Below are 14820 nucleotides of genomic sequence, written 5' to 3'. Positions count from 1 at the left end.
CAAAGGTCAAGAAATATGATTTTCAATCGTATTTGGACCAAATGTGGCACACAACTACTCTAGAAAGGTCCGACAGAGGTCAATCATTTGGGTGAAGGTTAAGGTAACTGGGGTCAAACGTCAGACTGCCGTCGTCTTTACTGTCTTCATGGTCACGGGTGCTATTCCCGAGTAAAATACAGACACTATAATTCAAGGCTTTGATTCTCACCCTCTGCCTTCTCTTTGGTTCGGTTACCTTTCAAGCAGACGTAGTCAAACATGCATTCAGGGTGCCGACAGTGACCCACTTCCCTTTTCGCACATTCGATACTGGAACACACACAACCAAGGTTGCAGTGCTGCTTGCCACATATAGGCCTGGCAACATTGGGAGGAGGAGCCTCTGGTGCTTTTTGAACCTGGTGGGGCATCATCTGATTCTAAATAGAAAAAAGAAAATGCATTACAGCATCAACTTGCTTCTTTTCTTGCTTACATTTGTCCACATCTTGGTGCATCACTGATCATGAATAACACTGATTTAATCATTCTGACCGATATGTGCACAGTAAATAACATACGAGTTACACAACCCCGCGACACAGCAGGTTTTTAAGCAGCATGTTGCATACCGTCGCCGTCTGCAGTGCGGACAGAGACGCAGACAACCGCTTTCGAGTCAGATGTGATTTATTCAGGCCCTGGCTGGCTGTTTCCATTTCGATGTCCTGGAGTTTGAGAATGCTCTTATAGTCTTTTTGAGGTCGCAGTGTGTTTCCACGCCTCTGCACAAAGTTCGCACCTCGTCTCCTGTTGACCCGACTGTGCCGTGTGGGTGATCTAAAGAAATGACAATTCAGACTACTGGAGTTGCTCAATGTCTCAACTTGGTGGGGAAAAAAATAGAACATGTAACAATTTTGTCCAAAGAGTCTGCATTCTTAACATAAATGTCGTCATAATGCATTTGAAAAATATTAGTAATGTTTCAAATCATTAATCACCAATGCACAAGGGTCTTTATCACAATAAAACAGGACAACATGGATAAATAAACTACTGGCTCACTAGCATGTTTCTATATAAATACAACCATAAAACTTGTGCAAACTGGCATCAAACCATATTAAACTGAATACGTAAAATAAAAGTTTTACAGATGTGTTTCAATTTTGGGGGTTCTAAGTGTTGCCTTTGTGATAAGCTGAGAAATTTGTTTAAAAACAAAAATAACAATTTAAGTATCCATAAAAACACAGAAATAACTAGAGTGCCAAGAGCCCTGTGGGTTACTGGCTCAATTAAAGCCCAAGGCAAAATGGCCTTTTCGGCATAAAACTTCCCGCCAATTCCAAATGAACAAATCTACACAATTTTGGGACGGGAACAATGTCAATGACCAATATTGTGCCCTTGTTAAATTAAAAGAAAGGTTATCAGGCAAATTTTGAGAAAATTGGGTCCAAATACCCAAATTAGTTGTTTCTAGTACAAAAATGGCTGCCACTTCCAAACAAACAAATCTATTGACTATAATTTTTTGATGTGAAATATGTCAATGAGCCATATTACGCCCTTGACAAATTTTTAAAAACAGTTAGTTTGAGAAAATTGCCTTTAAGTGCTCAAAACGGCTATTTTTGGCATAAAAACGGCCGCAGTTTCCAAATGAACAAATCTACCAATATGATTTTTAGATGGGAACAATGTCAATGACCCATATTACACCCTTGCCAAATTAGAAAAAAGTTAGAGTTTTTGAGATAGTGAAATAAACAGACGACACTAATGACTATGAGGGACAAAAAGTGGAAAAATGTAAGACAACTAGAAAAATTCCAACCATGCAGAAGCAATCGTTTTTGACATTGCACAGACTTTCCAACAAACCCCACTTCAAAGAGATTTTTATTCCCAATACTTAAATCCACTTCCTTTCTGTGTCTTGTTATAATAAATGGACAAGATTATTTTACAATGGAGAGATGCACTCCCCTAGCACTTAGTAAAATGTTACTTTTGCAACAACAGGGGTCAGTAACTGGCTGTAAAAAAAAAAAATACAACTCTAAAAGTTCTTACCTTTCTGAAACATCAGGGAGCTTTGCACTTGGTTGCAAATGTGACTGCGCTTCAGGGCTGTCCACAGAGGGCGCTGATGATGCCAGGGCAGAACACTGAAGGGATTTGTCTGAAAGGGGACAAGAGGTGTTCCCCTCCAATGGTGATTTCAATGTGACACTGCGATGTTTTAGTGCACTGTCGAGGGTCTTCACATAGCTGGTGCTTTTATCGGGTAACCAATAGGCTACGGGGCCTTCGGGGATGGTGGAGAAGGCAGCTGCACGCTCAGCGATCTGCTGACCTTCGCTTTCCAAATACTCATCGAGCATGTTACTGCAGAAAGCGGACTGGTCTCTATTTGAGCCTTCTGAAAAGACAAGATGAAGACACTTTTGTTTTGTTGACAGTACTAATCCCAACGCTGGACAAAAGTGATGTGACGGCTACAAGATGTTCACATCTTACCATCACATTTTGAAAGAGAAGCATTGCTGCTTCTAACAAACTTGTTTTGCCATCCCTTTATTTTTGTAACGTCGTTAGTCTTTCCTGTCCGGGAGATGAAGGACAATCCCTCATCTGTGAAAAGAACATAGCTCATTAGTTTTCCATCTATCTTATGCATACACAGCAATTCAACCCAAGAAAGAGTATACTTTACACATAAATTAACGAGCAATTTAACAGTGAAGAGAGATGGTGCAATATCATGCATGCATCGTTACTGTGTCATCACGTTCAAAAGAATGAGTCTATGCACAGAGACGGAGACAAGTCTAATGATAAAACTATGCACGTAACGGCAAGACATAAGGAGAATTTAAAGTTTTCCCAGGATGGCACTGCTCGTATTTACAAGCCACAAACCAACTATTATACAATTTATGAGCCCACATTCTCTGAAACCAAGATCCCTTTTCAGTTTTGTCTTGTTCCTTCATCTCCAGACTAAAGTCCTTCTTCTCCATGACTGACAAACAGCAACTGCAGGAGTTCTGTGCTTATCGTTCTACCTACTGTGTCATTCCAACAGGCTACATTGCAAGTGTAGCGTCCAAATTAATTGAGGCTGACAAACAAAAATTTGTTGATGGAAACGTGTCAAATCCTTCTTGAAACTACATTTCAAACACACTGTGTCTTTATCACTTTTCTGCACTCAAGAACACCAAGAGGGAATGTGCAGAATTTGATCTAATTTATCTGCACACAGCAGATTACCTCTTTGTTAAGTCTCTGCAAACAACACTAGAACTCCTACATGAGGAATTACCTTTCGCATAAGACATCGTGCAAGTGGAACTTCTGGTTAAAATGCTGTGAATTGTCACAGCAAAGAGCCTGGTTCACAGTGTGTAGTTCCTCCGTTTTTCCAAATATGCAAAAGCACAGAGGATTTGGGAGGTTGAGAATCAGCTGAGAAACACAGTGACCAAGTTGCTCCACTCGGTGTGGTCACGGTCGCATGCAACCAAGCACAGGAGGGAAAATTAAAAAGCGTCCAAGATGCACACGAGGCTCCAGAAAAAAAAAAAAAAATGCTTTTCTTGACTCTTGCAGAATGGTGCAGAAGATGTGTTTGTTGCCAGGTGAGAGCTTCTTAGGCAAGTCAGCTGAGGTACACTGCTACTTGGCCAATTACAATAAGTTAGTAATAAATATATAGTAATTTGTTAACTCATGACTAGATATAATTTTTCTTCATCCACTGCAATGTTTTAATGTAGAAATCATTATTTTCAGCCACCAACCCTGCAACCTAATAACCCACTTGCTTCACTACAGGTGACATAGGATTAAAAATTATTTGTATAAAATTTTCACAGCAAACTGCTTCAGAATATTAGACTAGAAAAATAAAAAGACTGAAATACTGAAATAAAAACAATAACAAAATAGGCGAAAACATAAAAATTCAATTCAATTTACATAGTGCCAAATCACAACCAAGTCAACCCAAGGCACTTCACATGGATAAGGTCTTACTTTAAAGACAAAATTAAGAACATAATACAAATTACCCAACTTTAATGAACAGATACCTACATCAACGATCTACCTGAGGATGTTGTATCAGCTTGGAGCATAAATATGTTCAAAAATAGACTGGGTAAATACTGGATTAACCATCCAATGAAATATGACTGGGAGTTGGGAGAAGGACGCATGCTACATCTACATAGGAAGATCTGGGAAAAGAGGTGGGAAACACCCTAAGGTATCATAGTACAGTATTGTGAATTAAATAAACAAAAAATCCAATTACGGTAAATGGACTGCATTTATATAGCGCTTTTCCATCTGCATCAGAAGCTCAACGTGCTTTACCATAACACCTCACATTCACCCATTCACACAGACGTCAGGGTGCTGCCATGCAAGGCTCACTACACACCAGGAACAACTAGGGGATGAATCACCTTGCCCAAGGGTCCTTAGGGATTTTCCAGTCTGGCTGGGTTTTGAACCAAGGATCCTCTGGTCTGAAGCCCAATGCTTAACCACTAGACCAGAGGTCTTCAACAGATTCCAGAAAGGTCCAAGAGGCTGCAGGTTTTCTGAGGTTATCTTTGCAACCACCCACTCCACCTGCTCAAAGTGATGTTAATCAGTGAAATCACCTGGTGGAGTGGGTGGTTGCAAAGAAAATCTGCACCCTCTTGGCCCTTTCTGGATTCAGTTGAAGAGCTCTGCACAAGGCCATCACCTCCCCTACTGCACTATAGTAGGGGAAGTGATGATAAAAGAGGATTTTATCTCACATTGCAGATGTTGGACAGGAATTATTTTCCTTCATGTACATCTTTATATAGTGTACATTAATTTTAGCAAAAAAATTGATTTTTTTTTTTTTACATGGTGTTATGCTCACAGGTCTCAGACATACAGGGTTTTTGTTGTTGTTGTTTTACACACACACACACACACCGCACCCACCACCACCACCAATTTTATTTTTTGGGTGAGGGGTATAATAAAAGGTTTGTGTAAATTAAGTGAAGTAAGACAGACCTCTGCATCGCTCATCTGTTTGAGTTCTTCCACATGATGGGCCGCTGGATGGCTTGACCCCAACATGAACATCAAGAGCTTCCTGTAATGGACAAAATTAAACTTTATAAAAGGTAACTTCTATTAGTTTGCTTTCAAACATACTCCACAACATCTGACATGGAAGAGGCTTCAGTGAAAACCCACTTATATGACAACAAGTAGATCAGCGGTGGAACGTGTGCTACAACCGGTGAAAATAAAGCCGAGTGATAATTAATGTGTGTCGCTTTCAGTCGAAGGCTATACCTTTGAGATGAACGACACAAACAGCAGGCCCTCTACATCATCCAGTTCCGGTTGCATAGCGACAGTCAATGAGGGGCTGCGGACTAACGTGGGGGAGGCAGCCATGGCTTTCCACTGACGTCCCTGGGAATTTCCCCAATGTCTGTTTTTCTTCTTGCGTCTCCTGCAGTACCTAGCAGATGATGCTTTGGGAGACACGAATGGTTTCAGACCTGTGGGTACTCGCAGCTTTGAGATGACATTAACGGCCCCATTTTTGTTGTTTGGTTCCAGAGGTGGACGTTTCTCCAAAGGCATCAGCTCACCATGACCACAGTTGCTTCCAGCAGGTTGGGCTGGTGATTTATCGTGACTGGCAGAGGTCAACATCACGGGCTTCAACGCCAATGAAGCGTCTTGTTCGCTTGAGAGAGCAGCAGAGTTGGTGCGGTCTGTAGTCCTGCAGATAATTAATAAAATAAAGCAAAGTGTTTACAGAGATACCAAATTAGGGACAGACTGATAATTGGCTGGTCCAATAATCTGCATCGGCCAATAATCCCTCTGGCTGCTCTGTAGGGACCGACCGATAATCGGCTGGGCCGATAATCACCCGGGCCGATAATCACCCTCGGCCGATGCCGATAATTGGCATGGCTGATTATTGGCCAATAACTGGCCGAGCCGATTATCGGTCTATCCCTATACCAAATGTACCCAAAAATGAAAAGGATTTTGTGATAACAGAATTTGACTGCACATTATAAAATATTGGTATACTATTCAAAAAAAAAAAAAAATGTAGATCAAGCTAGGTGTCTGCATCTTTGGACAAGACATCTAAACAGCTGTAAACTTTTACTGGCCTTAGTTGAGGAAGTAACCTGCGATGGACTGATGCCCCATCTGTGAGGAATCTTAGACTCTTATCCTGTACAGATTACAGAATCTGGGGATAAACCCGGGCCCCAATGGGCCTCAGGGCGCATACAGAATTAACTACTACTATTTCTTCCAAAGTCTGTGATGCCAATACCCTGGAGACAGAGGTTGGTAGATGCACATCACAGAAACATGCATGATGAAAATGATCCAGTTGATTAATGGTAAACAATTTTTAATGGGGGGGGGATACACTTTCTAAAAGTCAGGTTTATACTCACACCCTGCTGAACTGAGCCATAATGATGCCTTGTATTTCAGGTTGCAATTAATGATTATTTTCATGTTTGATTAATCTTATGTTTCTCGATTAACTGATTAGTTGTTTGGCCCATAAAATATCAGGAAAAGGTGAAAAATGTTAATCACCATTCCCAGACCCTCAACTTTCATGTTTTGTCCACAACCCAGATATTCAGTTTATTCGGAGAGGAGGAAACAAACTATTAATGAAACCACATTTAAGGTGAAATCAAACAAATTTAGATTTTTTTTAAATACTCAAAACACTTATAATAGCTAGCATATACAGTGCATCCGGAAAGTATGACAGCTCATGGAGGTGGTGGCGTAATGGTTTGCACGTTGGACAGAGATGCCAGTGATCCAGATTCTATTCTCGATTGCAGCTATGCTCCCAACTGGCACCTTCAACAGGAGTGCTGGGTAGGGATGGGTATTGATAAGATTTTATCGATACTGATGCCATTATCGATTCTGCTTATCGATCCCCTTAATACCTCCTGTGAATTTTCTGTGTACTAAAGTAGATTTTGCAAGTTTTCTATATCAACATTATATTGAGTCTTAAAGTAAATAAATATGAAATTGGTCACTGGATCCTGAATGAATGAATTATATTATTACTTAGTTCCAACAGCAAATGCCAGCACGGATAGTATAAATTAATCAATAAAAAAAGAAAAGAGAAGACACAGCCAGACAAACAGTAACAAAAATCTATAAACCTAGTTTATAGAAGCAATCATATTGTTCTTACAGAGGCTTTTAAAGCTGACTAATGTACCAGATAATTTGATGTTATCAGGCCAATTATTCCAAATCTTAACACCTTTAAGAGAAATACAATGACTTTTTACAGTCATTTGAATCTTTGACTTCTCAAATACTAATGTTCCTCTCAAATTGTAACTGGAGTCCCTCATTTTAAACAGATCCTGGACATGATGAGGAAAAGGTTTGTTTTTGATATATACATGATTTGAATTGTGGCATAATCAACCAAGTCCCAGAATTTTAAAATATATAAACTGACAAATAATGGATTTGTTGGTTCACGATAGGGTTTGTCACTAATAAGTCTTATGGCTTTCTTTTGTAGTAAAAATACTGGTTTTATATTAGTTTTGTATGCATTTCCCCAAACCTCAATGCAATAGGTCATATACGGAACAAGTAATGAATGATATAAAATAGTTAATGAATGTTGCGAGGAGAAGTCTTTTGTTTTATACGGGACTGTAATGGCTCCATAGCTCAGCAGCTATCGAGTTACATTTGTGTCATTAAAGTCTGAAAAGAAATGCTTTTGACAAAAACTACAGAGTTTTTGTTTATTTCTATTTATGTCCAGACATCAAGGATCCAGTGACCAATTTCATACTTATCTACTTTAAAACTCAATAAAATGTTGTTGACATAGAAAACCTGTAAAACCTACTTTCAGTACACAGAAAATTCACAGGAGGTATTAATAAGGGAATGGAATCAATAAGCGGAATCGATAATGGCATTGATAGATAAAATCTAATCAATACCCATTCATAGTTGAAGGGACACTGAAGATGCATGCCAAAATATTGTACATAATTCTGTGCACGCTCATATCCCAAAGATGATGAAAATGCAATTAATTGTGCAGCACAACTTCCCAACATACCAGAGAACAAATCATGTGATCAAATCAAACCCCAACTTAATAAATAAAATTACCTCAGATTCTCCAGCTCACTTTTCTCTTCTTCAGGTACAGCTGGTTTCAACATGGTTGGATTCAGGTCCTCCTTCCCCACAGGATGAGAAGCAGTCCTGACTCTGTTCAAGTGGAATTTGAGCCCAACGTCCCTAAAACCCTTTGCAAAGGGATTGTGGTTAATTTTCAGCTGGGTGATTCTGAAGTTTTGATAAGTCGTCACTGCCATAAACTCAGTTTGTGGAAAAGTAAAAGTCATGATGTCTGGTCCTGTAATCGCAGGTTGGTCCAGTGTGGGTACACCCCCACTGATGACAGGTATCACATGGAGTCTCGGAATGTATCGATGCATGGAATGTAGTACCACATGACCTCCTGTTGTAGGGTGCCATTGGTCAATTTGAGTTTGTAGAAAGATATCAAGCTCCCCATCCACGTTGCGCCTCGACTGGGTGAGTAATGGTGGGAAAATGCTCGGGCCACACCCTCAGCCTGGTGCTCCACTTTTCCACTGACCTCCCACTTGGAAGAGTTCCAGCGGTACTTGTACTGGTCGGCCAGATCTATGGATAGGATAAGTTTGTACTGCTGCTCAGGATCCAGGCCAGTCAGACGATATCTGCAGTACGGGAACATGCGACGCCCCTGTTTGGTAAGAATCATCTCAGTTCCACAGCTGAAGAACTGCTGCCACACTTTGTTATTCTCCAAAGACACGCTGACACCTTTGTAGGTCAACACAGCAGGAAAGCTATCTGCAAGTTCTGAATTGCCAAATGTGGTAGATGGTCTCACTGGTGTGTCGCTGCCCAAGTCTGTTACAGTGCATGGTAGAGAGTCCGAAGCTGAGGCGATATTTGAAACAGCTTGCCCAGCATCAACAATCCCCTCAGATTTAGCAGCTGATGCTACAGCAGGCTTGGCTAGGCTCGCCTCAGCAGGTGAAGACTGAACCAAGCTGCAGTCCTTACTTGCCATGGAGACCACTTTGTTCTCAAGCACCGTTTCACTTGTGAAAGCAGGCCTTGTAGCGATCTGAAAAGGTTGAACTGAAGAGGAGATCCGAGTTAACCTCGCCTCTTTGTCCTCCATGGATGCGGCCAACATCATCAATGCTGGAAGTCATCCCAATTAATAAGACACCTAAGAGAAAATAATAGTATTTATACTATATAAAGGCATGAAAACATGAGCAATTAACATCAGGCAATCCAAAGACAAGGCCACCAAAAGTGACCACGTTTATCAAAATTCAAATCACATTTCACATAATGCAAGTGAAGCCATAAGACAGAATATACACAAATTACATAAAATGAACAATCTAGCAGAGGTGGGACGAAGTCACCAGCAAGTCACTCTCAAGTCATGAATCTGCAAGTCTCAAGTCATAATGACCACCAATTGTTTGCAAGCTGACGACTTGAAGATTGATGACTTTATCCCACCTCTGCAATCTACAATAAAAAGACAAAACTTTGAGGGCAAAATCTGTCAACAGACCTGCAAATTAACTATTACTTTATCAATTAATCAGACAATGTTTGCAATTCAAATGATTATTTATAAATTAAACATGTGAGATTGTGATCAGAGTTCCATATTCAGATTTAACCACTGCAAAAACAATTATTTTCCTTTTTTTTTTTCTAAATGAAATTTTAGAAAGATGTATTTTATACTGTACAAGAGAAATTTATATTTTATGTAAAAATGTATTAACATTTGAATATTTATCTTTGTGAACAACTTGAGCACCACACTTGTAAAGTGCAAACCTCGGCCAACACTAGTTTCCAATTTCACAAATTTTTACCTTGCACTTCACTTCCAAATATGACAGTGATTGCGGCACGTTTGATTAAGATATAATGTAAAATATATATTAACCCTCTGGGGTCTGAGGGCATTTTCTGGACAGTTCACTCGCCTGGCATAAATGTTTTATTATTGCTGTTAATAGTTCTCCCTGCATCCCACAATCAAGTTTTATGTCTCTTTTTTCAGGACAGCCTGTGCTTTCAGAATATATATGTTTTGGTGTGTTTTATAAGTGTAATAAAGGTTTACAATCAAAAATAGGCAAGGAAAAAATAAAGCGAAAAATAATTTTCCACACACATTTATTCAAAACACACAGCAAACTATAATAAACAACAGTTCTGACACTTTATAAAGGTAATTTGCGGTCTTGTGTGAAAGTCTGTACAACAAAAAGGTTCAAACAATGCACATTTTGAACAATATATGCAAAATGGTCTATGCGTTTTGTTGTCCATTGATATGGTAAAGAGTGCTTTATGCAGAGAAAGCAACAGAATTATCCAGTAACATTCACATGCAAACTAGTGGAGCAATCCTGATAGTTACACACTCTGTTTGAGCAGGTGAGATTGTCATCAGAGGCTCTCTGTCTGCTCCTGCTTTCACTGATCGCTGTGCGTAATGGCGCAGGGCACACTGAATATGTACAAATAGTATGTACTCATTGGAGCACCCAGGGGGCTATTCAAATGGGCCAACTAGTAACACATCACTCCTGAAAACGATCTTTGGCTTTTCACGTGAGGTAAATCTGCCCTACAATTGGATTTTGTAAAACAATGTGACGGTGAAGCAATTCCGATTGGACACTCACATTGCGCACGTCATCACACAGCTTCTATGAGGAGTACAAAGATGGCCGATGGCTGGCTCGAAGGTCCGCGGAGTTAACTTTTCAGCAAAAAAAAAAAAAGTACGTTTCTATCTCATATCATTCAAAAGTTATTTATAATTTAGTAAAGCTTGGTCTTAGCCGTCGTATACGATGGCGTCGGCCCCAGAGGGTTAAAAGGGGTTTTCAATGTTAAAATTAAATGGTAAAATGGTATGATAAAATGGTTAAATGGTAAAAAATGGTTAAAAAATTAAATGTTAAAATTTCCTGTCGGCACGGTCATTTTTGCGTTCTCAAAAACCACGTTCTCAATATCGGATTGTCATGAAACTTCATTATGTCGACAAAATATTATATTTTAGGGCTACTTACCTTTGAATGAGTGCTGTAAAGGCGATCGTGGTTTTTACGCTTGGTAAAGTTGAGCAAAATTTTCAGCACGAACGAAGTACATGAAAGAAACGCCAGAATTGAACAGGACAAAAATGAGGTCAAAGAGGAACTTCCTGCCTAAGTCATTACAAGGAATTCCATGGGAAATACCCCAGCGAGACAATGAAAAAGCAATCTTTGTGGGGAATCCTCTGCACACTGTGCGCAACGATAAACATGCATCGATGGAATGCGCATGCAGGCCTTGATCGGGAGATTGTCTCGTCCATTACTAATTTTCGCCGGTAGTGACGCGTACCCAACAGTGAGAACCGGTAGACACTGAAGGTTCCAGTATCGTATGGGTTGCCGTGGACTTTACACGACTGCCCTCTGGTGGCCATTTTTGGCTGATAAAAACATGACCAAGCTCAATACAAATTCATGTCATTTGCTCACTTTTCAAAGTGAGCAGACTCGTCAGTAAAGTCAATTTAATGTACAAAGGTTTATTTCAGGTCAACTTGCTGTATAAATTAGAGGTGCGCGGATCGATCCTAATATCGATACCAACGCTGGTATTGATACTGAACAATCCTCGTGTAAAAAGATCAATACTCAAGTTTTTTTTCTCTCCAGCACACACTGTCTGCTGCGCACACAAATTCATCAAAGTCTACTCTCTATCTGTAAGAGCATCGCTGCGCTGTGTCACACAACACGGAGCAGCGCACCCTTCTATTGTGGTTTGTCAGCCTTCTACCTCAGGAGATTTTGTTTTAAGTTGTGTTGAGTGATATTTTTTTTAAACAAAAATGTTGATTGTGATAATAAAGTATTCTGTTGTCACGTACATTGTTTGTCAAAATTCTATCCTAGGTCTTTTGGATCCTTTGGATCTATGAAGATTAAATATGAAAAAGTATTAGTATCGGTATCGGCGATACTGGGCCTGTATTTACTTGGTATCGGATCAATACCAAAATTCCCGGTATCGCCCACCTCCAGTATAAATCTCATTGTTCCAGGCAATGAGAGCCATCAGCTGGCTGTTAGAAGCAAGTTAGAAAATAAACCAAGCCAGATGATTTCAATAGACAATACAGCGTGTTTTCTCACCTTTGGATTCGCCACTTCGCCGGAAGTGATGTGTACTCACGCCATCCCATGATACCGGTCATAATACCATCCCTGCTTTTTAATTAAGTTTAATTTACAACTTCTATGTTCACTGAAATAAATATTGACTTTAACTTAATTTAAAAACTAGAAGCACTCAGAGAGTGCAAACCTCCGCCAAGGCCATGGGGTCACTGACGCCATAACATTTACACGCCGTGGAATCACTGAACCTAAAAAAAGTCTAACAATGATGTTGCTCAGTAGTAAAACAGTTTCATCTGCTGTGACTGGATAGCATGTATCCTTAGCGCTTGGCATCACAGTTTATTGCAACTTGCACCTTTCCAAGACGTTACTGTCATCTGAGCACTGATATTGATATTGCATGTGCTTATAGACAAAAATAAGAGACAAAATTCAATTTATTATTCAACTAAACTGCAAATATATGAATTTTTTAACATTTATGAAAACAAGGCCATAGGGTCACTGACCCTAAAGAGATTCCCTCCTTGACACAGTGATCTATTCAACAATTCAGTGTTACAACCAAAACTATGATACATACACTTTTCTTTCCTTTATATTTGACATCCTTGACCATGAAAACATACCACTAGAACTTGGAATCACTTTTATGTCTTTATTAGTTCAAACGTTATTGTATAAAAACGATTTTTCGGTAATGGCGGTTTTCTTCTGGTTCTAGCTCCGTAACATTTGAAACTACATCAAATCTGATGACACCTTACCGAATCAGTGCAGATTCAGCTACAATTTGGTGTTAGTTGTGCATCTCTAGCTTCATTTGTCATCTCACACTGACACATTTTCCATTTTCCCTATATTTTTGCGGAATCCGATCAGATCAATCACCAAACTTTGTTGTTTGATAGAACATTGACTATGTTACACCCCAATTTTTTTCAAGCCTTTCTGCCTTGTTTTTGTGCAGTTAGAAACTAAAATGTCAAAATTCCCCCTATCCCACAATGGTGAAGAATCCTTTAAAAAAATTCCTGGATCCAGATCGTGATCCGGATCACCACTAAAATTTAATCACTTGTTCCTCTTGTCATTTCCAACCACTCCACAAAATGTCATCAAAATCCGTTCAAAACTTTGAGTTATCCTGCTGACAAACAGACAAACACGACCGAAAACACAACCTCCTTGGTGGAGGTAAAAAGAGGTGCTAGATATTTTAGTTGTCTGACCAATCACATGCAAGCTGAAGTCATGGCTGGAGCATCGGGGCAGGTCTGTAATTTAAGTGTGGGACATTTCAAATAGACATCAGGTCCACGATGTCCGCCTTCAAACATGTGCACAACAACACAAGCTAAAAAGGTAACGTGGACTTCCTGCAGATCCCACAGTCATACCAACAACACAGGGCCGAGCCACTTTAAAAAGGTGTGAAACAGCTGAACCGCCCAATCAAACTGGCTGCTTCCAACATCTTTACAAAATTCACACCGACCCGGTCTCCGTGTGGACATTTATCACCTTAAATCCACAAAGCCACGCTGAAGAATTCAACTTGTTTGACAATAGCTGGCTTCCTCACGCGCGCGCGAGCAGACACACACATAGGCCGCTCCAGCGCTCACGAGAACCAAGTTGGGGGGGTGTGAAAAAGAATTTTAAAAATTAAAAAGTTGCAGGTTTTTGTCTCACCTTTTCGCCGCCTCGTGGAGGTTTCCAAAACGTCAAACTGTTGCACACTGCGGATGTTCTGTGCAAAAGGTGAACCCGTGCAACATAAACACTACACTGGCAAATGGAGGCCACGAGACCCGCGCGACCGCGCGCACGCATCGATCGACCGGCCCCGGAACGCGCGCGCGTGCACGACGCCTTCCCTGATTCCCTTAATCGCAATGGCTCCTCGCGCGCGCGTGGGGGAACGCGGGAGGTCAAACCACCATCCCGGGTTATTATTTTTTTAAGCCCCTCCTCCTGCTCCTCGAGCTCAGTTCGCGTGCGGGCCGGTAACTCTCATCAAGTTTGTGCGACGATATTTAAGCTCTCCAATACCGAAAGTGAAGGCAGAACCGTGACACTTACCGTGCTGTTTTCTCCACGAACATTTGATCACATTTATTAATCAGATTTGTCTTCTACCACAAACACCCTGTCTCCTCTCTCCGGTATACACACACATACACACGAATCCGTGCTCTCGTGCAGTGACGTCACACCTTCGTAATGGCGCTTCAGCCAATGCGCACGCTCCCCACGCGAGATCTTACCGGACAGTCTTTTTTATTTTATTTTTTTAACTTGTCAACATTTAAAAAGTTATTCTGTTGAATTTAGAGAACGAGCATTTAGTTTAATTAACTTTTGTCACCACGCCCAAATTTCTTTACCTCTTATCTAAATTTATATTTTGTATGTTTTTATAACGTTTATATGACTCGCAAAATTTGGTTTATTCAAAATGGCGGACAACGCCTCTCTA

At 40.3% G+C, this 14820-nt stretch overlaps 1 protein-coding gene across 1 annotated transcript in view; it reads right to left on the bottom strand.

The window, feature by feature from the left end:
* The window catches only part of LOC117502905, a 35358-nt gene extending 20817 nt beyond the window's left edge, over positions 1-14541 (bottom strand). The window contains 9 exon segments of the mRNA XM_034162050.1: positions 239-422; positions 615-822; positions 2065-2413; positions 2512-2625; positions 5059-5140; positions 5347-5785; positions 8221-8578; positions 8581-9343; positions 14424-14541. Of these exon segments, the coding sequence (XP_034017941.1) occupies positions 239-422; positions 615-822; positions 2065-2413; positions 2512-2625; positions 5059-5140; positions 5347-5785; positions 8221-8578; positions 8581-9310 (2464 nt within the window). The 5' untranslated portion in view covers positions 9311-9343; positions 14424-14541.
* Between the last annotated feature and the right edge of the window lie 279 nt (positions 14542-14820).

The sequence above is a fragment of the Thalassophryne amazonica genome, chromosome 21, assembly GCF_902500255.1.
Source record: "Thalassophryne amazonica chromosome 21, fThaAma1.1, whole genome shotgun sequence".
NCBI classification, from domain to species: Eukaryota; Metazoa; Chordata; class Actinopteri; order Batrachoidiformes; family Batrachoididae; genus Thalassophryne; species Thalassophryne amazonica.
Note: the sequence above shows the minus strand (reverse complement) of the source record. Positions and strands in the feature narration are given on the sequence as shown.